Source organism: Bos indicus, chromosome 18 (genome assembly GCF_029378745.1).
Source record: "Bos indicus isolate NIAB-ARS_2022 breed Sahiwal x Tharparkar chromosome 18, NIAB-ARS_B.indTharparkar_mat_pri_1.0, whole genome shotgun sequence".
In the NCBI taxonomy this organism is placed as follows: Eukaryota; Metazoa; Chordata; class Mammalia; order Artiodactyla; family Bovidae; genus Bos; species Bos indicus.
The window spans coordinates 49,581,015-49,605,246 of record NC_091777.1 but is presented as its reverse complement, the minus strand read 5'-3'; the positions used below and the strand labels follow the sequence as shown (position 1 = coordinate 49,605,246).

Here is a 24,232-nt window from a genome sequence, read left to right as displayed (position 1 = left end):
TCACATGGGTGGGGGACTGATCTAGTCAGATAAATGGGCAGAGCTGTGGCTTCCTCTCAGAAGAAATTCTCCCTGTGGACAGCAGCTTCAGCTTGTGCCCGAGAGGTCTGCTGCCCTGCCTGGAGCTTGCCCTCTGTGCCTGGCACTTCCAGGAAGGTCAGGGAGAAAGGGAAGGAACTGCTGGGATGTACACACACACACAAGAGCTGGCCATTTCCCAGAACTCCAGCGTGGGGACTTGGGCTCTGGGTGATTTGCAAGGCTCCGTGGTCCTGGGTGTTCTGCACTGTGGGGTCCAGGACAGCAGACCTCTAGGCGGTGCCATGGGAACCAGGGTACAGAAGGTTCTGGGTGGGGCCATCCGTCCCCCAACCAGGCTGAGTCACTTGGACCTTTCACACCCCACCAGCTGGGCCTGAGCTGGTAGCTCCGCCCTACACTTGCCCAGGCCTGACGGCCATGGCTGAGCTCCCTGAAGCTGCCTCTCAGGGAAGTGGGGAGCCCAGTGGGGTACACTCTTCCTGAAGCCTCCTCCTCAAGGTCTGCTTCCCGGAGCTGAGGCCAAGGTGCCTGGGTTCTTCCCCAGGACTGATGATTCATCCCTGCTGGGGCCTTTTCACTTCTCCTTTGGGGCTAAAAATACAGGGACCCAGGCATTCAGCTGGGCTGGCTTCACCGCGGATTGCATAACACCCCTTGTTTGAGTGCTGCTGACGCAGGCCCTGGGTATGGGGGGGGTGCCGCGCTGGGTTGCTCCCCGACTGGGACTGGGCATGCTGTCAGGGCCCAGACCTTTCACTTCCCTTTTTTGGGTCAAGCAGACTGGGGGGTTGAGCTGACATGAGAGGTGCTGGGGATTGCTGGGTGTGGCTATGGCCCCTGGAAACGAAGCTCCTTCTAGCCCCAGGTGACCTTGGTGTTCTGGCTTCCTTTTGGGAACTGTGCATAGACAGAGAATCCCAGTTAGGAGCTGGGGACAGTCCCAATTAGCAAAGGGGCACTGGGCAAGAGATGGTCAGAGACAGGGAGATGGGAACAAAAGATCAAATGACAGAAGACACCAAGAGAAACAGCTAGGAAAAGGAGCAGACACAGAGACCACCCCCCCCGAACTGGGACAGAATCAGAATGGACTGAGGGAGAGGGGCCCAGTCAGGGCTCCACAACTAGGCTAGGTAGCGGGAGACGCCCTGGAAGAGATCACCAAGGAGCACAATCCAAAGTCCACCCTCAGCCAAGGATGAGAAGACAACCGGCAGAGGCAAGGCCCCGCCCTGCGCGCGCCTTGCTGGCCTCTGCTGCCCCCTGCTGGCGCCGGCCGCAGTGTTCAGGCAGGAAGAAAAGCCAGAGACAAAGATGCTTTGAAGCCACTCTTCATTCCCTCCCTGTCCCTTCCCCCACTCCCAGCCCTGCTAGCTCACAGGGTGCCTCCAGGGCCTGTAGGTGGTGCAGGCGTCTTGCCTGTGACCTTGTTGGCGCAGTCCAGCAGGGCAGTGTGAATGTCCTTGGCACAGGCAATCTGGGCTTTGATGACTGCCAGGTACTGTGGGTAGGGCAGGCTGTCAGGCTGGACGGCATCAGGTTTGGTGGCTGTGGGCACCAATGTTGGAGAGTGCTTGGCACTGTCACAGCTCTGTGACAGACACTCATGTGCCAGGCGCTGTGGACAGCAAGCAAAGTGCAGCATTAGCCTCACTCCAGGTATTGCCAATCCCACCCCTAGCGCCAGCCTGGCGTAGGCTTTTCAGCATCTGGAATCCTGGGGTCTTGGGGTCAGAACTTGGCCCTGCCACTCACTTGCTGGGTGACCTCAGGCATGTGGCTTCTCCTCTCTGGGCCTGTTAACTCCGCTGGAAAAATGGGTTTGATAAGTACTTCTGCTACCTCATAAAATGAGAATGGTGAGCGCAGTGTGTGAGACACAAGCACAGGTCCTGGCAAGTTATTTAAGTGCTAGTTGATGGATGTCAACTACTATTATTGTGACTCTCCTAACCCTAGGCTTGGCATTGACACTGGCTTCTCTGGTGGCACCTGCCCCTCCTAGTTTTCCTTCTACTTCTCTGGCTAGTTCTTCTAGATGTTTCTTAAACTACCTAAGCCTTAAGTGCGGCAATTCCTGAATCCTGTCTCCTCCTCTCATTCTCATGCCCTCTAGGAGGTGTCTCACCCACATACATACCACTCTGCTCTGAACTCTGCACTGATGTGCCCACCTCCCCTAAAATTCCAGAGCTCCTATACTCTACCCCCCAAACCACTCCCCTTCCTGGGTCCCTGTCTCAGGGACGGTTCTACCATCCAAACCAGACCCCTGGGCCTCATCTTGGAGACTCCTCCCACAGCCCATCAGTCCCACTGCCCAGGCACAAAGCCTTCTGAGTATCTCTTCCACCTGCCCTTCCCCACTTCCTCAGGACTCCACCCTGGTGAAACCTGGTGGCTCTTGAATCCTGCCATGGGCCCCCAGCCTCCACTCTAAGCCCCCCGAACCGATCCCTCATTTGGTGACCAGAAGCATACCCCTAAAAAAACAAATGGGTCGATGTTTTTCCTTGCTTGAAACCCTCCATGGCTCCCTAGCAACCTCGGGGCTATATTCAAAATCCAACAAGCCCCAGTGCCTACCATACCTTAGCCAGACTGAATTTCATGACATTTTTAAAGGGAACTTAAAGCAGAAGCTGTTCCTCTTGGTTGGAACATCTTTCTACCACTACGAAGCTCCTCAAACTGCGTTTTCCTTCAAAATCCAGTTCAAAATGATGATGACGCTATAAGATAAAACATTTGCCACTTGTCTCGTACCATGTTAAATGTTTTACATGCAAGATCTTGCCGAGTCCTTCTCCAAAATCCATTTTCCAAAGGAGGAATCCAAGGTTCAGAGGTAGAGATTGGTGGTCCCTCTGACTTCAAAGGCTGTGCTCTGAGCCATCTGCCCTCCTCTCAACTCCCACCCTTCTTCCCTTTTTGTTCCAGCCTTGGCTCAGATGTGCTCTCTACTAGTAGTCTATCCTGAGCCACTTCCTCCCTAGACCCACCCTAGGTGAGGTCAGGTGCCATCTCTGGACGTCTATAGCCCTCTTATTTTAACCTTGCCCCCTCTGCCTGCCCCTCACCCCCACAACCCAGCCCTGAGCCTTCTGCCCAAGCTTCCCCCTTCATGGTCTTCCATGTCTTGAGCTTCTCCTGTCAGAGCCCTGACTCTGAGCTATCACTGCTGGAGGATATATTTGTCACCCACTGAACTGGAAGCTCCGTGAAGGCAAGGACTGGGCAACTTTCTGTCCCCAGTATCAGGTGCAGTATCCACACAGGTCTGGGCCACAGGAGGTGCTCAGTGAGCATTTGTCAACTGACTGAATGAAGGTTCCTGAAGCCCAGGAACTGAGGTAGTTGTGGTCACCTGGTGGCTAGGAGGCCCCTTACCAGGCAGAGCTCTAGCTGGTCACAAAGTGCATAGAACTCTTCCAGACACTTGTCAAAGCGCTGAATGGGTCCATCGCTGCTCTTTCTACAGTCCAGGAGAAGAAGGTGGGAGATGGATTTCCAGTCTCTGGGACTAAGTGACTACCCAACCAAGTATCCAACAGAAAACCATGTATAGGCCCAGGAGACCCAAAGCAAGACTTGCTGCTGCTAAGTCGCTTCAGTCGTGTCTGACTCTGTGCAACCCCATAGATGGCAGCCCACCAGGCTCCCCCGTCCCTGGGATTCTCCAGGCAAGAACACTAGAGGTGGGTTGCCATTTCCTTCTCCAATGCATGAAAGTGAAAAGTGAAAGGGAAGTTGCTCGGTCGTGTCCGACTCTTAGTGACTCCATGGACTACAGCCTACCAGGCTCCTCCGTCCACGGGATTTTCCAGGCAAAAGCACTGGAGTGGGGTGCCACTGCCTTCTCCGAAGCAAGACCTAGGGGACAGTTAATAGTAGAAGGGGCAAAAAGGGCAAGGCCAGGGGGTAGGGAGTAGGCTTCAAAATAAAGAGAAAAGAGGGATGGGTGGGGTACAAGGGGGATGTTTTTGAGACTAGGATGGAGATACTGACATCCTGGAGAAAGGGGAGTACTCACTGCCCATTGTCAATGTTAGTGTTCTGAATCAGGTTCTGGGCTGCAACCTTCATCAAGGTCTAAAGAGGAAAAAGGGGGGAAAAAAAGGTGTGGGAGATGAAGAAACACAAGAGGACACTTTTGGTAGATCTTCACTCTTCCTTAAGATACAGCCAATCTCAGGCCTCCTCTTCAGTTGTTACTTCTCCTCCTATCACTGCAGAGTAATTCCAACTTCCATTCCTTTACAGCAATTGCTATATTTTTCCAGAGGCCCCCTTTCTCTTGCCAGTAATTTCCCAGACATACCTTAGGGTCCTCCCTCACCCACCAGTCATAGTCAGTCAAGGCCAGTCCTTTCCTCAGGCTTTAACGTCTAGAGCTAGGTTTTTTCTTTAAATTCCCTCCAACTCGAATTCCGGTCAGTCTCAAACTCAAGATTCTCTCTGATCCCACCTTACACTGTCAATCCACAGAACTTCGCTTTGGCATCACGAAGACAGTCTCATTCCTCTTTCCTTCTTAACGCTTCTTTTGCTCTCTCCCGGACTAAACAATCCCTCCGCCCACCCCCCGGATGGCAGAGAGCCAAATCTCCCAACCCATCACCTGTAGACTCTCCTTCAGCTGCGGGATGAGCATCTTATAGCGCTGCACAGGATCGAAGTCCTGTTGCTGTTGCTGCAAAAGCCCGCTCTGGGAAGGTCCCACAAGTTGTGCTGGTGGTTGTGGCTGCTGCTGGGGGCCCGACCCACCAGCTGAACCTGGACCCGACACACTGGCGGTAGAAGTAGTCGCTGAAGCCTGCTGTTGGGATGCAGCCATCTTCTTCGCCTCGCGCACAGGAAGTGCGTCACAAGTGCGTCTTCCCGGTTTCTTTTTAGCGTCTTCGTCTCTGAGCCCTGTTTGCTGATTAGCTCCGCCTCCCAAACAATACAATCAATGAGAGGAAAGAGCCCACCCTCCAACTCGTGACTCTCAAATCCGACGGGTACAATGAGACATCGATAAACCAATCACAAGAGGCTCTTTCCGCCTCGCCCCAGCCTTTGCACAGTCGCTGGCCAATCCGGGTGTGGATCCAATCAGACTCTATTTCCCAGAAGACCTAGCGGGCTGAGGCGACCTGCGGTCCTCAGAGTCTTGGCGGCAGTTGGTGGAGACGGACCTGCGGGGCAGTCCTTGGCGTTGTTTGCGCGTTTACCTGAGTACTACGTAGTACTCCAGTGTTCCGGGAACTCTTCTCGCCAGCCCACCTCACTCCGGCCCTATCTGTGAGCAGAGCGGTGCCAGCCCGAGCCCTGCCTGGGATTGGGCGCCCGCCGAAGTCGGCACGCCGTTTGCCGTGGCTCTGTGAGGCTCTTGTCAGGATTGCCCTCGCCTCATCGCCATGGCGCCCACTATCCAGACCCAGGCCCAGCGCGAGGATGGCCACAGGTAGGCACTCCGCTACCTGACTGTACCGCTTTTCTCTAGGTCTGGGTGGGCGTCAGCGAGATGAGAGGGTCAGGTGGTTTTGTCAGTCTTCAACCTTGCCAGCCCCCCAGGTCTGCCCGTGTCGTCACGGAGCGCACACCCGTTTAGGGGGGCGGGTCCCGGACGTGGTGTTCCCCAGCTCCCCCCCACACCTTCCCTGCCATGTTCTGGAATTAAGCTGTTGAGGATTGAGTTTTTATTCTTCCAGTGAAGCGTTTGGAGACCCCTTTCCCCAAAAAACAATTATGTGACTCTATTATTAAAGTATTTGAAGACGTGTCCTTCAAAGAGATTTAACATTTAGGGACACTGTCTCTAAGAGGCATACTTGACTCCCTCCGTTATAGCACTTGAGGTACCTCTACTAAGAGGAATTATCATTTGTCACCCTTTAGCTTGGAAAAGCCCCCTACGCTCTCCTGTCAATCCTTTTCTTTCCATCTTTTGTCATTGTCTCTCTTTTACCCACCAGGCCCAATTCTCACCGGACTTTGCCTGAGAGGTGAGCTCCATCGTGTTTCCCCAGGACGGGTGGGCCAAGTGGGGCTGGGCGCAGAGGTAGGGCAGCAGGAGCCAGGTTTTGAGCCACTGTGTTCCCAGGTCTGGAGTGGTCTGCCGAGTCAAGTACTGCAACAGCCTCCCTGACATCCCCTTCGACCCGAAGTTCATCACCTATCCCTTCGACCAGAACAGGTGAGACTAAGAGTGGGGCTTTGGGAAACACCTTAGAATATGAGTTCCTTGAGGGTAAGGGCTGCTTTTTCTGACGGTTCAGGGCAGAGAATGGTAGTTAACCTGTAATAGTAGGTGCACAATAGGTATCTGTTAAGAAGCAAGCAGTATCCAAGTCTCTTTACACTTAAGAGCTGCTAGCCTTCTGATTCCAATGTGGAGGTTATTTCATTCTGAATTCCTCCCTGGAGTACCTTAGCCTCTAGGAAGCTGGGCTGTGAGGGTTAAGGCTGGAATCAGGAAACCATAATGGGCATGTTTTCCCTACCCAGGTTTGTTCAGTACAAAGCAACTTCCCTGGAAAAACAGCACAAACATGATCTCTTGACTGAGCCAGACCTGGGAGTTACCATTGACCTCATCAACCCTGATACCTACCGCATCGACCCCAATGGTGTGTTGGGAGACAGGGAGGGCCTGCTCTAGGCTAGTGAGGGCCAGCTCTGGACCTCCCTCAGAGTCCTCCTCTCACCTTGCTTTCTTCTAGTACTCCTAGACCCAGCTGATGAGAAGCTTCTGGAAGAGGAGATTCAGGCCCCCACCAGTTCCAAGAGGTGAGGGGGTGCTGAGTGGGGACTTAGGACTGGTGCTGATGGGAAGGCAGTGGGGTCCTGAGGTGCCTGATTCTCCCACTCCAGATCCCAGCAGCACGCAAAGGTGGTGCCATGGATGCGGAAGACAGAGTACATCTCCACGGAATTCAACCGTTATGGCATTTCCAATGAGAAGCCTGAGGTCAAGTAAGTTATGGTGGGTAGGGAGGGAAGATGGAGATTTCAGGTATGTCCAGTTACCTCTAAATGTTTTTCTCTTTCTCCCCAGGATTGGGGTTTCTGTGAAGCAGCAATTCACTGAGGAGGAAATATACAAAGACAGGGATAGCCAGATCACAGCTATTGAGAAGACTTTTGAGGATGCCCAGAAATCTGTAATTGAAGGACTGGGATAGGGGAAGGGGGGATAAAGGTGCGACTCCAGAGCACTTTGTACTTTTTCTTACCCTGTTTTTTTTGCCTCTGCCAGATCTCCCAGCATTATAGCAAGCCCCGAGTGACACCAGTGGAGGTCATGCCTGTCTTTCCAGATTTTAAGGTCAGATCCAGGGCAGGGGGCAGAGAGGGACAGCCTGCCATCTCTGCCTGTCCTAGTCTAACCCCAGTGCCCTCCATCCCCCAGATGTGGATCAACCCTTGCGCTCAGGTAATCTTTGACTCAGACCCCGCCCCCAAGGACACAAGTGGTGCAGCTGCATTGGAGATGATGTCTCAGGCCATGATCAGGTGAGTGGCCCTGCTGTCCACCTTGGCCTGCTTTTTATTGTTTTTGTCCTCACTCAGTCTTTACTGCTCCTCTTTCCCCCTCAAACAGGGGCATGATGGATGAGGAAGGGAACCAGTTTGTGGCTTACTTTCTGCCTGTGGAGGAAACACTGAAGAAACGAAAACGGGACCAGGAAGAGGAGATGGATTATGCACCAGATGATGTGTACGTGGGTTGGGGTTAGGTTTTAGGTATTGAGAAGTGTGTCCTTTTCTCCTTCATAGGGAAGAAATGGGGCTGACCCTGTCCCCTTCATCCTCAGGTATGACTACAAGATTGCTCGAGAGTACAACTGGAATGTGAAGAACAAGGCTAGCAAGGGCTATGAGGAAAACTACTTCTTTATCTTCCGAGAGGGTGATGGTGTTTACTACAATGAATTGGAGACCAGGTACTCAGCACAATCCTACCTCACTCAGATTAGCTTGGGCTTGTACTTCAGAGTCAGGATCTTGGGGTGTACAAGAAGAGCTACCTTGGAGGTCATTTGTATCTAGGGATTTGCCACGTGCATTTTTAAGAGTGGAAGCCTATAAAGCTGGAGCTGGTTCTAACACAAGAACCCAGAAGAAAAATCTTTACCTAACACTGGAGATATTTGGAGCTTTCATGCAGGGTAGGACTGCTAAGTTGTAAACATAGCCAGAATATGGAGTAATATGTAAAATTAAAATTAATGTTTTAAATAAATGAGATGCTAGATACCCAAGTTCAAAAAACATGATCCCTAAACTTCCCTGACGGAGAAGGAAGTGGCACCCCACTCCGGTACTCTTGCCTGGAAAATCCCATGGATGGAGGAGCCTGTTGGGCTACAGTCCATGGGGTCGCTAAGAGTTGGACACGGCTGAGCGACTTCACTTTCACTGTTCACTTTCACGCACTGGAGAAGGAAATGGCAACCCACTCCAGTGTTCTTGCCTTGAGAATCCCAGGGACAGGGGAGCCTTGTGGGCTGCCATCTATGGGGTCGCACAGAGTCGGACACGACTGAAGCGACTTAGCAGCAGCAGCAAACTTCCCTGATGGTTACAAGTTTACTGCTGTGCTGGGACCCTTGATGTAAAGGTTGGGAAAGTGTGACCTTGAGTTTCTGTTTAAAGCAGAGATCACAAATTCTGGTCCCATTAAGCCAGGCAAAAAATGTAAAATGTACAGTAGGCTGTAGGGGTCTAGGTGACCTGGAGCCCTTGGCAACCTTCAAGAGGCACTGTGACCCAGCACAGCAAAGGGTCCAACCCACTGCTATGTTGGGGGTGGAGGTGGGGTGGGAGTCAGAGGCCCAGTGGAGTCAGAATCTTACTTTCTGAAATCCAGATTCTCTTTTTAAGGGTTCGTATCTAATTCACATTAAAATCTACTTCTTTATACATTTATGTGTTTATGTAAAGGGTATACATATATATAATTCCAGGGCCCTCAAACTGATAACCTTTGGAGCTATTTTCTTGCCTGTGAAAGTGAAGTTGCTCAGTCATGTCTGACTCTTTACTACCCCATGGACTGTAGCCTGCTAGGCTCCTGCATCCATGGGATTCTCCAGGCCAGAATACTGGAGTGGGTTGCCATTTCCTTCTCGAGGGGATCTTCCCGACACAGGGATCGAACCCCGGGTCTCCTGCACTGCAGGCAGACCCTTTACCATCTGAGCCACCAGGGGCTCCTTTTTTTCTTGCCTGTCCCCTACCCCAAATTTAGTTTCCCTTATTCAGTCTGTATTTATTCTGGTCTTTTCTGGGCTAGGCATAAATGAGTAAAGATGAGTAAGAACCAAGTTAGACCAGATTCCCCACAGGGGTCTTTAACTGAATCTCATGTACTTCTCCCCAATTCTACCACTGCAGGGTTCGCCTGAGTAAGCGCCGAGCCAAGGCCGGGGTTCAGTCGGGTACCAATGCCCTGCTTGTGGTCAAACACCGGGACATGAATGAGAAGGAATTAGAAGCCCAGGTAACAAGCACCACTGACCCCGGTCTCCCATGGGGAGGGTGGTAGTTGGTGGAGTGGCACAGGAACCAGATTGAACCTTCTCCTTCCCCTCAATTGTCCTGCTTCCAGGAGGCACGGAAGGCTCAGCTGGAGAACCATGAACCCGAGGAGGAAGAAGAGGAGGAAATGGAGACAGAAGAGAAAGAAGCTGGGGCCTCAGGTAAAGCTGGACAGACTGAACTCTGACTCTGGGTGGGTGGGTGGGTGGGGAACTTGGGTCTCACTTCTTGCTCTCTTGCAGATGAGGAACGAGAGAAGGGCAGCAGCAGTGAGAAGGAAGGCAGCGAGGATGAGCACTCTGGCAGTGAGAGTGAACGGGAGGAGGGTGACAGGGATGAGGCGAGTGACAAGAGTGGCAGCGGCGAGGATGAAAGCAGTGAGGATGAGGCCCGGGCCGCCAGAGACAAAGAGGAGATCTTCGGCAGTGATGCTGATTCGGAGGATGACGCTGACTCTGATGATGAGGACAGAGGACGGGCTCGTGGCAGTGATAATGACTCAGACAGTGGCAGTGATGGGGGTGGCCAGCGGAGCCGGAGCCACAGCCGGAGCCGGAGCGCCAGTCCCTTCCCCAGTGGCAGCGAGCATTCTGCTCAGGAGGATGGCAGTGAAGCTGCAGCTTCTGATTCCAGTGAAGCTGACAGTGACAGTGACTGAGTCCCAGAGCCTTCAGCCCTGGCGCAGATAGTTATTTTGTGCAGGAAGGCACTTTTCGAGTGGTCTCTTTGTGAGCCTATTGCTTTGTTTTCCTCTCCTCCAAACCTTTGCTGTTAATAAAGCCAGCTTCTCTTTACTTCCCCTCCCAGGCACCATGGTCTCATTCTGCCTGCCCCATGCAGAACCCCCCTGAACCACCCCAGGTGCTTAAGGCACAAAAGCAAAGGCCACAAAGGCAGGGTCATTAGGTTTTTCAGGAAATGTAGCATAACAAAGATCAGAATCCTTTTCGTTTGTTTGTTCTTTTTTTTTTTTCCAAAATAAGCCCAGACCATTAAACAAGTGAAACTCCATCAAATAAGTCTTCTCCAACAGCGAGAAAAACTGTACAGTTACTCAAAGCTGATTCTGCCAGTGGGGCTGGGAATAGAAGGGAGGGTGAAATCATGGTGGAGGGGCGGGGGCTGGGGAGGGGCAGGAGTGGGTCAGGATCCTGCCCATCAGAGTGGGGCCGCCTGCGTCCTGCACACTCTGCTGACAGGTGGGGGGAAGGGGGCAGCTCTTGCCTCCCATTATGTGGGGGGTGTCCCTCACCACCTCCCAGTGCCAGGCAGACCCAGCTCACCCTGATGGGTAGTGAACAAGACAGGACTGGCTGGGAGGAGGTGAGGGTCTCTTAAGAGGGACACCCTGCTGATTCCAAAAAACGAGGTGGCCCCTGTCCATCCCACTTCCCCGGGCTAGGAGGAGGATTGGAGAAGCCCTGGGAGTTGGAGGGGAATGAGCAAAGGCACAGAAACATGGAGGGGCCGGGATGGGGGACTTGCATAGGTTGATGAGTGTGCAAGAGGTACATAAATAAACCTGACACCCCACCCAGCCCGGCACTGGGAGAGGAGGGAGGGACCCAGAGCAGGTCCCCAGGGCCACCCCACCCCCTGGCTTCCTCCCCCACCCTGGGTCAGAGTTGAGGGAGGTCCAGACCAGGAGGGCAGAGGCAAGAAGGTCTGGGGAATGGGTGAGTGCAGGGAGGGTGGTGGTTTAAAATTTTTTTTTTTGGTTTTTTGTTTTTTCCCAACATTTTGTATCTTTAATAACATACACAATGGTTACCAGCCATATTCATAACAAAAGTTATTCATAAAATGTATCTAAAAATAACATTTTTTCCTTTTCGGTGTGAAAAGCTTGAGAATGTCCCAGTGAGGGGGGGGGCGGGTTGAGGGGATGGGGTTGGAAGAGGGGACCCTGGCTTCCCCATAGCCTGAACCCCCAAATCCCCTCCCTCCAACTGGGCCCCAGCACACCCCCTCAGTAGGAACAGAGATTGGTATGATTCTGGGGCTGGGACGAACCTCTGGGTTATGATATATAGTGTTCCACTTAAGTGAGGTCATGACAATGAGGGGGTGGGGTGGGGGAAGGGTAAAAGAAAAGGGGATAGGGGTGGGGAAGGAAACCAAAAACCATCCCCTTTCCCTTATTCTTTACCCCCAAGTCTTTCAGCAGCTAGACTTGGGAGTGGAGAAGAATTTGTGTTGGTGGGGGTGGGAGACGTTAAGGCAACAGACTTCCTGACCTCACTGGCTGCCCTGGCTCCCAGCCTTCGACCTCTGCATCTGCGGAGCCAGGGCTAGGGGTGGGGTGGGGAAGGGCTAGGGGGTGTGGAGGAGGGGGCTCTGCCCTCTCCCCTTGTAAAATTCAGGCTCCCCCTGCCACTTTCTTGGCTCAGAGAGAGGCCTGAGGATTCTAAAAATGAGAGGGAATGATCAGAGAGAAAAACCGTTAAGAACTATATAAATATGTATCTTAAATAGACCTAAGAAATTAATTGCAGAGAATCTCTGATAAACAGGGCAAAAGGAAGTGAGTGAGAGGAGGGTAGCTCCTGTCCTTGGGGAATGATGGGAATGGGGAAGAAGAAGGTGTAAGGAGGTGAGGGAGAGAGGGAGAGAGAGACAGGCAGACAGACACGCTCCTCTCCTCACCCGCCTTTATCTCCTCAGCTCCTCTCAACATTCAGGAGAGCAGATTATCTACCCCACTCATCTCTCCCCAAATGTCAGATGCTTCTGAGCAGGCCCCACAAGAGAGTGGGTCAGTGAGTCTGGGGGAGACTTTTTTCCTTGGGAGGGGCAGGTGGCCAGCAGTCTAGAGGAGGCAGGGGTGGAACAGGGCCAGGTAGGGGGTGAAGGAGGGAAGGAGGGGGCAGACAGGCTGGCCAGTCCCTGCCCCCTTTATCCTGGCTGCCCCCTACCTCCCTGGGCCTCAGCAGAGATCCCTCGACGGGCCTGGGAGTGAGCAAGGCGTGTGCCAATGTTAAACAAAAGTTAAAAGGGTGAGAGAGTAGAAAAATATTAGAATGTATAGCTGAGCCAGCCCACCCTCTCGCTGTCGCGGAGAAGCCCGTTGGGGGTTGGCCCCCGCCCGCCGCCCGGGGAGCCTATGGGTGCGCTGGGCTGTGGGTCCCGTCAGATGGTGGAGGTTTTGTCTGTCCCATCTGTGGTAAGAAAGGGAGGAAGGGAGGAAGATCAGGAGCTGGCGGGAGGCCCAAGAAAAGGTGCTCAGGTAGCCTGTCATCCCAGTCAGGCCCTCCCTGGAGTCCGGCCTCCCCTAGGGACCCCTCAGGATGACTCTGAGTTGCTCAGTTCAGAGGTGGAGACGCTGCTGGGTAGGTGGGAGCTGGGTCAGGGAAAGAGGAAATGCTCACCACCCAAGGCGTGTTCTGTCATGCTCAGACACAGAGACTCCAGAGTGGGATTGATCTCCAGGTCAGGCCCAGGGACCGGGCAGTCTGGGTGGGAGAGAGGAGAACAGAAGCAGTAAGGACTGGACTGGGGTGAAGGGTAGAGTCACGAAGACAGAGGCTGGCGTGAAGGAGAGGCTGACGGGGATGAGAAGGAAAGGAGAGGCAAGAAACAGAGACACAAAGCCTGTAAGACACTTGGTACTGGGCAGACCTAACACCACTCACTGCTTAAAAGCTTTTCTGGGCTCCTCACTGCTTCTAGAGGAACTCTGAGCTTTTTACCCGGGTTCACAAGACCCTGCTCTTTCACCTTCCAGCCTCACCTCTCATGATGTCACCTATAAATCCACAAGCCATGTTGAATCATCTAATTGTCTCTCCTTAATAATAATAATAAAAAAAAAAAAGTTGACCCCTCTGAGACTCAGATTCATGACTAATAAGATGGGAATATCAGTGCCTTCACATGTGCAGCTGGGGATTTGACTGAACAGTGCAGGAAAGCTGTCTGACACATAGCATACTGGTGAAAAGAACTGGTCTCATTTTTCACTCCTGCAGTTCAGCCATTCAGTCATTTAATAGTGTTTACAGATGCCTACCATGTGCCAAGCCCTGTGCTAGGATGAACAGGACAAATGGGGTCTCCTGCCTGTCACATAATCTCATAAAAGAATCCTTTGTGACATAAAGAGTTTGGGGTCACAAGCAATCTAAGCTCTCTCTAGAGGCAGCCCTTTCCAGACCAGCCTTCTCTGCTTCTACAGCCTCAGTGCCTAGCAGCACAGGGGCTGGCACAGGGTAGTGACCCTTGACTTGCTGAGCAAGGCAGGGCTGCTGCCACTGCTAAGTCACTTCAGTTGTGTCCGACTCTGTGCGACCCCATAGGCTAGCGTATCTCTAACCTCCCTTTTGCCTGCTTTGCCCTCCTTCTGATCTCCCATCTCTAGGCTGATCTGTAAGCAGAGGGAAGACAGCCCTTAGGGTAGAACCTGTTCAAAGAGCCGAAGTCTACAGGTCCCTGCTTGGTCACCTGGCCTCTGAAAGGACACTAGTGGACTGATAGGCAGGACTCCCTTCTACAGAAACCTGGCCGCTCTGTCTCCTCCCCTCCACTCCTTTCAAACTGAGTATTTAACAATCCTCGAAAAAGACGCAGACAGACACCAGTATGAGCACTAAGATTATGACACAGGGAGGGAGAGAGAGAAAGATGGGGGGTGGGTGGGGATAAGGAGTGAGAGAAGATGGGGAGAGGGGGAGAGACAGAGAACAAATATATGCAAGGGATAGTGTGTATAAGACCCAGAAGAGAAAAGAAAGGCCAGCTAAGGGTAGTGTTGAGGCAAAGTCCTAAGGGTGGGCACCTTACCTGGAGGGAACATGAGAATGGCCTGGGGTGACGAGTGGACTGGGAGCGAGTGGGTGCGCTGCACAGAGCTGCGGCTCTGGCTGGGCATACTGTTGCTGCCTCCAGGGTTGGCGAACCACAGGTTCTGCATGGGGCATGGGAAGAGAGAAAGCAGTGGGTGGGTAGGGCAAAGGCCCAGACCCAGGAGTGGCAGAGTTGGCAGGAGTCACCTCCCCACTAAGCTGGGCCCACCTGGACACAAACATATGGACACACACATCACAGGCACCACCACCCCAACCCAGAAGTGCCAGGCTCTTTGCTTCCAGCTGGCTCACCTGTCGGCCCTGGCCCCCAAGGCTGGGGCTGGTGAGGGCATGTCGAGGGGAGATGCCCCCAATGCCCGAAGGGCTCAGAAGGCCCATCCTGCCAGGCGGAAGGGCCCGGGGAGGCATTGGGAACTGCCGCTGGGTCCGCCGGGCCACCCCCATCCCCACAGAACCAGCTATGGGGAGTGAGTTCGAGCCAAACGCCCAGCTGTGAGAGAGCAGAAGGCAGGGTGTCAGTTTAGGTGTATGGGCCCATCTGTTTAACTCTTTTTCTTACTCCCCACCACCCCTGTGGTAGGACAGAACATAGACCTGCATGAGCAGGGATTCCCTGTCCAAGTCCTTGCACTGTCATTCTGTCTCCTTCTGCCCAAAAGGGATTCCTAAGATGGAGATGAGAGAGTCCAAAGGTTTCCTCAAGTCCACTCAAAGCAGTTCTAACTTCAATTCTCAAGTGTGATATTTCTATTGTTTGTTTGGGGTGAGAAGCGACTTCAGAGCCCTCTGCACACAGGTGAGGAGAACAAGGGACAAGCAAGGGGCCAGCTATGGAGATGGGTACTGATTCTGCTATACTAATGGAATATTAGTATATTAGTATATGGAATATACTAATATTAGTATGGAATATTACTCTATTCTAATGGAAAATCAGGCACCACCTGATTTTCTAATGGGAAAGTCCTCACTGGGTGACTTATATAAGGCCACTCAGTTACTGAATGAGGACAATTGGACTCCCAGCCCAGGACGCAATCACCCCTCTAAGCACTATCTGTCAAACAACAAGGGCTTACGAAAGAAAGGTCCCTGTGCCCTGGCTGCCCACCTACCCCTTCTGCTGCCTGTAGTTCTGCATCTCTAGTGCAGCTTTGCGCGGGAAAGTCCGGAGGAGCTTCAGCACTTGCTGTTTCCAGGACAGCAGTCGTTTCTTCTGTGTCTCCGTGAAAGCCTAGAATTAGGGGGGGTGAAAGAGGTGTGTGTGCTTCTTTCAGATCTGCCTTCTATCCATTCGCTCAAGTATTTATCAACTGCCTGTCCTGTGCTGGGCAACAATGGGACACAGAAGTGATCTGTGCTCACACAGCTTACAATTTAGCTGGGGAGACGATACATAAGAAATTGTAACTGTGATAAATGCTGTGAGGAAGCAACACAAGAGGCACAAGAAACCTGATGTTATGAGGGGCTGGTGAAGGCATCCTGTTTTACTGAGAGCTGAGGGATCAGCAGGCAGGAGGGGGACTTACTCTCCAGAGAAGAATTATGTACTAAGGCTCTGAGAATGGGAGCTCAGGGCATCCACGGAACCCAACACTGGAAGGATGAGGGCTGGAGAGATGGGCAGGAGTCAGTTAGGCGGGGCCTTGTTGGACACATAAGGAGTGCTGGTCTGAGAGGATGGGGGCAGCCTTTCCATTCCTGAGAGCCCTAGGGAAGGCCTCACCTCATGAGACAGGCACTTTTCGATGAGCTGGAGGTAACTGGTGATGTTCTCCTCGTCTGGTCGGGACACCAGCAGCTGGGTGCACACTTGGGGACATGGAAAAAGGCGGGAGGTCAGCCCCCAGAATGCCCTCTGCCATGTTCCAGCTCCCCTGGCCCATGAGAAGGTGGGTCAGGAAACTCATGCCGGATGAGTACTAGCTATCTGCTAAGCATTGCACCTGGCTTATTATGAGGATATATACAGGGCCCACCGTACTGCCTGGCATATGGCAGATATGAAGTCAATGACTTTTTCTCAAGTCTTGGGATAGTGTCATCAATGGAGGGATTTTTAGCCTGACGAGTCTGAGGTTCAGAGACGTTGAGTTATTTGCCTCAGGTCACACAGCTAAAGGATTCAGACCCAGGTGTAAACTTGCCTATGCTGTGCTGCCTTAGGAAAAGGTGAGCTCATTAAGAGCATCAGGATATCCATCCTGTGGACTTCAGTCGCCTCTGAAAGAACCAATGGATTCGCCTTATCTGTTTACTCTTGGCTGTATGCAGTTTCCACTGACATAATGTCCCGTCTTCTGCTCAGGTTGGAGATGCTTTGAGGGTAAGGGCTGTCTCTCATCATCAGCCTGGACATGCCAGAGGGAAGGGGCCTTGTCATCCTTAGTCTTAGTCCCTTTCTTTAGTGCTCTAGTCCCCAGGGTGCTTTGAAAAATTCTGCTCCCATAATTTAAACTGGATTTGACCCCTGATGCCTGGGTTCACTTGGTACCCTGGCCCAGAACTTCCTGCTGGGCCCTGGGTGGTCTCACCTTTGCCCATCACCCGTGTAAACTGGCTGGGGATGTCTCCATCAGCGACAGGAGCAGGGGCTGGCTCACTGCCATCAGTGGGAGCTGGAGCTGGTGGAGGGGGGTAGCTCTCTGCAGCTGGAGGGTCATTGGTCTCACTGCCCTTGTCTGTGCCAGGGAGAGCCAGGGGAGGCTCAGCACCTGGCAGCGGTGGCTCCCCCCGGCCCCCATCCTTGGCAGTAGAGGTGGTGGCAGCGGTGGCGGCCACGGTGGCCTGGAGGACACTGTAGGCCTTGATGGGGGTGATGATGATCTGCTGCAGCTCCTGCAGAGCGTTTCGCAGATTTCCGCCTTCCAGCACATCCTGAGTGGGGAAGACACAGCCTGGGTCACATGCCAATCCCTACAGCTCTGCAGAATGACTACGCATATAGGGTCAAACAGCCCCTGCAAACAGCTGGCGGGACCCTGGGTTCCACCACACAGAGAAGGCAGGTAAAGGAGCTGCCGGAGTGTGCACACACACATACACACACATTTGTACATACATATTCCCTCTTCCCCACTTCAAGGTGGAGTGCCATGGAGATCTGGAGAAGGTGGGCTAATGCTGGGGTCTCAGGGTCCCACTGAGGATGGAACCAGATTCAAACCCACAGATTTGGACTAAGACACTGAAGGGAGCAAAAACCAGAAGGCAAGTGGCAGGGAAAGAGGAAAAGGGATGCAAATCAAGGCAGATATGTAAGGATAGGGCGCAGATAAGAAATAACCAACTGGAAAGAGATCGTGTGCACAGGGAGACACTGCTCTATCAGAAAGAGTTGTTAGAAATGGAAAAGTGAAATGGAAGAGAAGGGGTTGAGTCAACAGATATGATTCCAGAGACACAGACCAGGACAGACAGGGAGGAGAGCCTCTCAGCCTCTCAGCTCACTCACAAGCAAGTGAGCCCTGTGATCTGACTTGCACTTGGTTCCCAGAGCCTGGGTCCCTAGGGCTGGGGAGATCCCGAGGTGGGGGGCGACATCGGCAGCAAGGTGGACCCAGAGCCCTCAGCATTAGCACCACTGGGCAGTCACCTGACCTTGGAGATGGGGATACCAGGTCCTCACCTTCTCCAGGGATTTGAGGACGCTCTGCCTCTCGCGCAGCTTCTGGATGCTCAGGGCTATCTTGTGGCGGGCACCTTTGGTGACATTCTGTGGAAGGGGCACAAGGGGACAGGAAGCTGGAAATGGGAGGTTAAGGTACTCAAGGTGCCCCAACAAGGCCCCAGGAGAAGAGGCTTGGACTGCAAGGGTCACGTCAAAATGGTACTGCCCTCAACCTTGCCCTGAGGGTCTCCTCAGCTTCACCTGCGACTCCAAGTGCTGTTCAGTCAGCGTCATCATCTCCTCATAGCTCATCTGTGAGAAGAGGGCTGCATACTTGTGCAAGCGGAGGCTCTTGAGCCACGAGGGCACGTCTGTGGAAAAGAAGGGAGGGCATAAGGTGAGGAATCTGGCCCTGGTGACAGTTGTGGGGAGGGACCAGGCATCAATCATAGGCAGCCTTAAAAGCTGTAGGACACTGGAAGGAGGCAGGGAGAAGCCCAGGATCCATATGCCCAGCCAGACCCTTCCAGGTGGCCTTCCCTGCTCAGGACACCCTATCCTTCTGAGTTGCTGGGTTGGACGTGTCCTAGGATAACCTCTGATGTCCTTAAAAGTATTTTTGGAACCTCTGTTCCATCAGTTACCTCTAGGTCCTAGCTTTCTTAGACTGGGCTGCCTGAGTGCAGGGGCTTTTCCCTAATCAGACTGGGACTTGTGGGGGTCTCTCTGCTCAGTCTTGAGCCCTTAGAGCAGGGACTGTCCACATTCCTCAGACCTGTATCCCCTTCTCAGGGGGCGGGGTTGGGGGGAAGAGAAAGAATTGGGTGGGGAGGGGTGGCAGCTCCAAGCTCTCTTCTGTCCTTTTAAGCTCTGCACAAGCCTCTTGAGGAGGTCCTAGTGCTAGTCTCCCCACCTGTACCTTTCATGCCACTGCCGTCCTCCTGGAAAGTGTTCCGGCTGGAGCCCTGCTCCTCCGTCTGCTCACTGCCAGAGGAGGCCACGCTGCTCTGCGGTGAGAGGGGTGCGTGGTCGGGCGTGGTGAAAACAGCCCGGGCCCCAAGCTCCTCTGGACTCGGCCACTCACCAGGGGCCTGGGGACTTGTGGGGATGAGCGACATGGAGCGCTTCAGCGGGCTGGGGTGGATTTGGCAGGGGAGACCTGGCCGGAGTGGGAGAGAGACAAGAGGTCAGGACTGGGAATCTGACCACAGGAGACCATGTTCCCCTGGTCAGTGCCATGGATGGCAGCTCAGCCTCGGAACCCAACAAAGGGAAAGGACCCTGGGGTCTGAGGGGAACTACCTACCAGCTACTGTAAGTTCCCGCATTCCCCTACCTACCCAACCCATTAGCAAGCTGTCAGCCACTTCTCTGAACTGCTCCACTTCCTCTGCTAGCACCCTGGGCTAAGTCACTGGAGTCCTTAGCTGGAATTGCCATCGCAGCCTCCTCACAAAATTTCTTGCCTTCATCTTCACCCGCTATGGTCTATTCAACTCACAACAGCCACACTGATCTTCCTTTAAATGCAAATCTGACCCACTTAGTCCCTGATTAAATCCTACCTGTAGCTTCCCTTTACAAGAAGAATAAAATTCAAACCCTCCTCCCAATACCTATAAGGCCTTACAGGACCTTGGCCCTGCTCATCTCTGAGGTCTCATCTCTCATAGCTCATCCCTCTGGTTCAAGCTTTTCTAGCCTTTGCCACACCTCTGCCCCCAATTTGTTCCTGGAACAGTGGAGCTTGTTCCAGCCTCAGGACTTCTGAGCTTGCTCCTCCTCCTTGTTCTCCTGATCTTGGCAGCTGGCTCCTCCAGGTCTCCTCTCAAAAAAGCATCACTCCTTTGGAGGCTTTCCCTGAACCCTCAGTCAGAAGTAGCTCCTCCTCACCAACCTCCAATCATATTACTATGTCCTGTCTTTCTTACAGCACCGATCACAACTTGAAATGACCTTATCTAATTATCTGTTCACTTGTTTATAACTGTACCCCCCTACTTCAAGACCTGTGAGAACAGGGCCCCATCCTGTCTTAAACATTATTAATTAAACTCAGTAATTACAGGGGGGTTTTCTACTAGAGGAGGTTCTACACAATTATGTGTAAAGTAAGTGAATGAGGTACATAAACTGCTTCCTCAACATCTATTATTGGGCTTCAATGCCTCCCAAAAGATGTTTTCTTGTTCTGAGCCCAAACAAAGGTGAATCCAGGCCCTCATTCACCAGATGTTTCATATCCTCCATCCATCCCATTCCTGGGATAAGAAAAGGGATCCAATTTGATTTTTAACCATTCTAAGGACAAGGCAGGTTCCCACGAGCTTCCAGACCTTTACGCATGCTACTCCATTCCCCTAGCTCACCAGTCACCCACCCTTAACTGCCAGCCACTTTGGCCTTCATTCCTAGCTCAAGTGTCCCCCTCTTCTGCGACTGTCTCCTCTGTGTGCCCTGGGCCCCTGTGCTGCTATCTCAAGTCCAGCCCTCCTGTTCCTTCCCTAGGCTGCCTCCCACTGGAATCTGGGCTTGTGTAGGATGGTGGCAAGCCTGCCCAACCATTTCTGCATCCCCAAGACAGGCCAAGACACAGGAATGCCTGAAAATTCACTGACTCCAAAAGGAGGGCACCCATCATCCTAAGAGTGCTAAGGGGGCCTCTGAGCTTGACGCAGGAAATCTAGAAGTACCCCAAGTCAAAAAGGAAAAGAAAACAAAGCCAAAAAGCCTCATGCTGCGTAGGTGAGACCATCAAGGCCTAGAGAACAGAAGTCCTTCACGCCAGTTCCCACAAAGAGTTAGGAGGCAGAGACAGAAGAACCCTAGCCTCATTTCTGATGGAATGGCTGGGTTTCCTGTGAGTGCCTCACTGACACCCAGATTCAGGACACCCAGCCTGTACGGGCCCCCAAAGCACCTTCCCTCATTTGTGACAGTTATCTATGCTCCTAGCCAGGAAGTCACCTGAGGGAGAGGGCAGTGTACTGACCCCATCCATGAAGGCTACCCTCCACCCACTATCTATGACCTCTGGGATCCTCCGCATGGGGCTCCTGCAAAGCCTCTGGACTTGTAACAGATGTCACCCTCTGGGCACGGGGGGCTGGGGAACCCTTAACACAGGCCTTTTTTTTTTTTTTTTTTGGCTTGTCCTAGTGCCCCTGGCTTCCTCATTTCTCTCCTCTCAGCCAAGAAGGGGGCAGGCGAGGCTGAGAGGACAGGAAATTATCCTGATTGGAACGATTGTGCAGTTCCTGAGAAGCCCTGCTTGGCCCCGCACTAGGGTGGAGGCTGGCCACAGCATGAGAACTATAAAAACAGGAATGCTGGCCAGATATCCAGGGCCTCGCACTCTCCAAGAAACCCTGGTCTGTCCTTGGCAGAACCCCAAACCCACCCTGCCTGCCCTTACAGGCCAATCCTTGCTCCCCACTCAAAAATATTTTAATGACTTCCTGTTTCCTGCAATTGCCTTAAATTGAAAAGCTTCATCTTATCCTTCAAGCCCCTCTGCCCTTGCCCCCAAATGTGACCCTAACATACTAAGATCTGAGAGTCAAGACAGACCTGAGTTCAAATTCTGGCTCAGCCACCTATTAACTTCACGAGTCACTTCATTTCCTCCTCTGTTTCCACTTGCATGTGAAGTTTTTGGTTCAGGGGCAGGCCCATGGTAAACATGAGTATTTGCTACGGCTATTACTCATTTAAATCCCTGCACCTCTCCATCCTTGCCAGACCCGTCTACATACCATTCCCTCCAATTTGACATCCCTGTACCTTCAATCCATGCTATGCCCTCTACTTGGAATGTCCAATTTCTCTTCTGGTTCAAATCCCATATCCAACATTGTTCCAGCCTGGTCTTTTAAAGTTGCTGCAAGTACAGGCACCCTGCATGGATGACCCCTCCTCTTGATGAGCATCTTCGGGAGGGTCACTTTTAGGTGGGGGCAGTGTAGCACAGTAATAAAGAATATGAGCTGTGGAGCCAGACTGCTTGGATTTAAACTCTGGCTACACCACCTTGGGCAAGTGACTTTTCTGTGACTCAGCCAATGAATTTTTTAGTATAAAGTTCTCAGAACAGCTCCTGGCAAAGACTAAATGTTGAATATATTTTAGCTAGAATTATCATTATTAATATACCCTCCCAACTTGGACACAGAAATTGTCATTCTCTGAGACTGGAAAAAAAAGTCCAAGACACCTTGGGTTGTTGCTAGAGCTCCTGGAAATGCCCCTCTATCCCTCTATCTTCCCTGATTCTTGCCAACTCTTGGGAGGGAAGCAGGTGACCAGGATATCCATATTCAACTGGGGAAGAAAGAGGCTCAGGGGTAACTGATGTGTACCAGGTGCCATACAACTCGGTACCAAAGACCCAAGGTTCACCCTGCCCCTGGCACAGGTAACATTTTCATTGTCACCCTCAGCTGGCCTGCTTTAACCAGGGCTTGCAAAAGGCAGCCGGCATCTTGAGGTTAAATCTTGGCAACTGCTTGCCTTGAGTCAGGTCACGTGACCATCACCTCATCAATCCTTGGAAATGTCAATCTCTTTTATCCTGTTCATTTCAACTAACATTTTAAAAACCGGAAAGCAACTATACTCTAATAAAAATTAAAAAAACAAAAAACAAAAACCTGACTAGAATACCAGCCCCTCCTGCTCACCCCAGCCTCTGGAGGTACTAACTAGGAGAGTCATTTTGAGACCACTTAGTTGGAGGATAGCATAGTGTCAGAGGCAAGCACTGTTATCAGGCTGCCTGGTCTAAACCTTGGCCAGTTTCACTACTTGCTTTGTGGCCTTGAATACAAGACTTCATCTCTTTGCGTCTCAGTGCCTTCATCTGCAGAATGGGGCTAATGATACTGTTGTGATGAAGATTAAAGGAGACCATGCCTGCAAAATGCTTTTAAAAATAGAGGACCTAGCACAGTCAATGCTAAACAATGTTGCCTACTATTACTAAAGCCTTGCAGTATGAGTTACATCGTATATGAACAGGCTTACAAACATAAACTCCTCAGAAATGAGTCTGGTAAGCTGGAGCCAGATACAAAAATCCAGAATGTCTGAGCTAGAAAGAACTTCAAATTATGGTTACTAACTCAATGCTTTCAGAGGTCAGGCAGTTATCACACGTGCCCAAAGTCGGATGGTTGCAGCAGGGGCCTATTGGGACACGTGTAGGGTCTAAAGGTGGTAACCAATATTTAACTTCATCTTATGACTGCCAGCAGACCACAGGCCTTGATTTGCCAGATCGTTTGATTTTTTAAGAAAAGCTGAAATCTGGATTTTTAGGGGAAAATTCCTTACATTGCTGATTTATTTTAAAATGTAACAAAATAAAACCAAAGTTTTATTGAGTTTGGGCTCAATAAAGCATGTTGGCATGTCAGAAATGGCTCTGGGAATGCCAGTTCACAGCCTCTACACTGCCTCATAAAGCTGAGGCCCAGAGAGATTGGTTATGTGACTTGCCCAGGGACAGAGTGAGGGAAGAGAGAGCCCAGTCTGACCCTTTTCAAGTAGGCATGGCCTCCCAGGAACTCCCACCTCCTCACCTGCATTTGCGTTGCTCCCAATACTGTTGATAGCTGGCGGCACTGAGCTGGGTGGGTGGAAGGGCACATGTCCATTTTCCCGGGGTGGCTTGTCCTGCCAGGCTGGCCCTGCATCCCCAGGGCCCAGCTCTGCAGGGCCACCCCACTCATCTGAGCCCTGGCGAGAGTGGTAGGTGGGCTCAGGTCGGGTGCGAAAGCCGCTAGCTAGCCGGTCTTCCAAGTGGCTGAGCCAGAGGGCCAGTGCATTGCGGTCCTCCAGTGTGGTGGCTGGGTGGATGAGGGCATAGGAAAGCAGCTGGCGGCTCTCCTCGATGAAGGCATTGCTCTCGATCGAGTAGGCCAGCACTTTCTGCAGCAGCCTCATGTACTCCGACTTGGCCTCCGTGTTGCCTGGCTGAAGCAGGGGTAGGTGGGACAGCAGGAGGGATACCACCTTCTCTTTGGACTCCTGCTGCCACTGGCTGACGATGGCTGCAGAGGGGACAAGAGGGAATGTCAGGGGAACCAGGGTGGGGGACCCCCCCATAAAACCAGGAAAGGTGTCTACAGGCCATTCCCTCAGCTCCAATTTCACTTCCCTTCTCCTTTCATGACTCCAATCTTGTCCCTCATATAGGTGATATCTAACATACTCTGCCTGCTTCCATGGTAATTTTTTTTTCCGG

At 52.2% G+C, this 24,232-nt stretch overlaps 4 protein-coding genes across 7 annotated transcripts in view; 2 read left to right on the top strand and 2 right to left on the bottom strand.

Annotated features, from left to right (window-relative positions):
- Nucleotides 1-24,232, top strand: part of LRFN1 (leucine rich repeat and fibronectin type III domain containing 1) — a 107,754-nt gene that overhangs the window by 28,304 nt on the left and 55,218 nt on the right. The gene's annotated exons all lie outside the window — the stretch shown is intronic.
- MED29 (mediator complex subunit 29) lies at nucleotides 1,358-4,943 on the bottom strand. 3 transcript variants are annotated; one of them, XM_019979406.2, is made up of 4 exons: nucleotides 4,664-4,943; nucleotides 4,076-4,134; nucleotides 3,433-3,517; nucleotides 1,358-1,660 (listed from the first exon to the last, which is right to left on the bottom strand). In XM_019979406.2, exons 1-4 carry the CDS (start codon nucleotides 4,877-4,879, stop codon nucleotides 1,418-1,420), a joined length of 603 nt encoding a protein of 200 aa, XP_019834965.2. In that variant the 5' UTR covers nucleotides 4,880-4,943; the 3' UTR covers nucleotides 1,358-1,417. The 3 variants fall into 3 exon arrangements, with proteins under 3 accessions (XP_019834965.2, XP_070627114.1, XP_070627113.1); XM_070771013.1 differs by having other exon boundaries at nucleotides 1,358-1,590; XM_070771012.1 differs by lacking the exon at nucleotides 3,433-3,517.
- On the top strand, nucleotides 5,268-10,364 carry PAF1 (PAF1 homolog, Paf1/RNA polymerase II complex component). Its single transcript, XM_070771009.1, has 14 exons — nucleotides 5,268-5,491; nucleotides 6,003-6,032; nucleotides 6,131-6,223; nucleotides 6,535-6,656; nucleotides 6,750-6,816; nucleotides 6,901-7,002; nucleotides 7,085-7,190; nucleotides 7,286-7,354; nucleotides 7,439-7,542; nucleotides 7,631-7,747; nucleotides 7,845-7,973; nucleotides 9,427-9,532; nucleotides 9,641-9,731; nucleotides 9,813-10,364. The coding sequence occupies exons 1-14, from the start codon at nucleotides 5,445-5,447 to the stop codon at nucleotides 10,226-10,228; spliced, it is 1,599 nt and encodes a 532-aa protein (XP_070627110.1). The 5' UTR covers nucleotides 5,268-5,444; the 3' UTR covers nucleotides 10,229-10,364.
- SAMD4B (sterile alpha motif domain containing 4B) overlaps nucleotides 10,572-24,232 on the bottom strand; it is a 36,109-nt gene continuing 22,448 nt past the window's right edge. For both annotated transcript variants that reach the window (XM_070771008.1, XM_019979630.2), the window contains 11 exons: nucleotides 23,568-24,038; nucleotides 18,908-19,147; nucleotides 18,250-18,359; nucleotides 18,007-18,093; nucleotides 16,913-17,255; nucleotides 16,105-16,190; nucleotides 15,491-15,609; nucleotides 14,667-14,865; nucleotides 14,350-14,473; nucleotides 12,939-13,022; nucleotides 10,572-12,728 (listed from right to left, as the gene is read on the bottom strand). In XM_070771008.1, the coding sequence (XP_070627109.1) occupies nucleotides 12,700-12,728; nucleotides 12,939-13,022; nucleotides 14,350-14,473; nucleotides 14,667-14,865; nucleotides 15,491-15,609; nucleotides 16,105-16,190; nucleotides 16,913-17,255; nucleotides 18,007-18,093; nucleotides 18,250-18,359; nucleotides 18,908-19,147; nucleotides 23,568-24,038 (1,892 nt within the window). In that variant the 3' untranslated portion in view covers nucleotides 10,572-12,699. The remainder of the gene's footprint in view (nucleotides 12,729-12,938; nucleotides 13,023-14,349; nucleotides 14,474-14,666; nucleotides 14,866-15,490; nucleotides 15,610-16,104; nucleotides 16,191-16,912; nucleotides 17,256-18,006; nucleotides 18,094-18,249; nucleotides 18,360-18,907; nucleotides 19,148-23,567; nucleotides 24,039-24,232) is intronic.

Coding starts and splice junctions, on each gene's coding strand:
- PAF1 (XM_070771009.1), top strand. CDS start 5,445: ATGGCGCCCACTATCCAGACCCAGGCCCAGCGCGAGGATGGCCACAG. Junction 5,492..6,002: donor CAGCGCGAGGATGGCCACAG/GTAGGCACTCCG, acceptor TTTACCCACCAG/GCCCAATTCTCACCGGACTT. Junction 7,191..7,285: donor TTGAGGATGCCCAGAAATCT/GTAATTGAAGGA, acceptor TGCCTCTGCCAG/ATCTCCCAGCATTATAGCAA.
- MED29 (XM_019979406.2), bottom strand. CDS start 4,879: ATGGCTGCATCCCAACAGCAGGCTTCAGCGACTACTTCTACCGCCAGT. Junction 4,135..4,663: donor AGCTGAAGGAGAGTCTACAG/GTGATGGGTTGG, acceptor TTTCCTCTTTAG/ACCTTGATGAAGGTTGCAGC. Junction 3,518..4,075: donor ACTAACATTGACAATGGGCA/GTGAGTACTCCC, acceptor CCTGGACTGTAG/AAAGAGCAGCGATGGACCCA.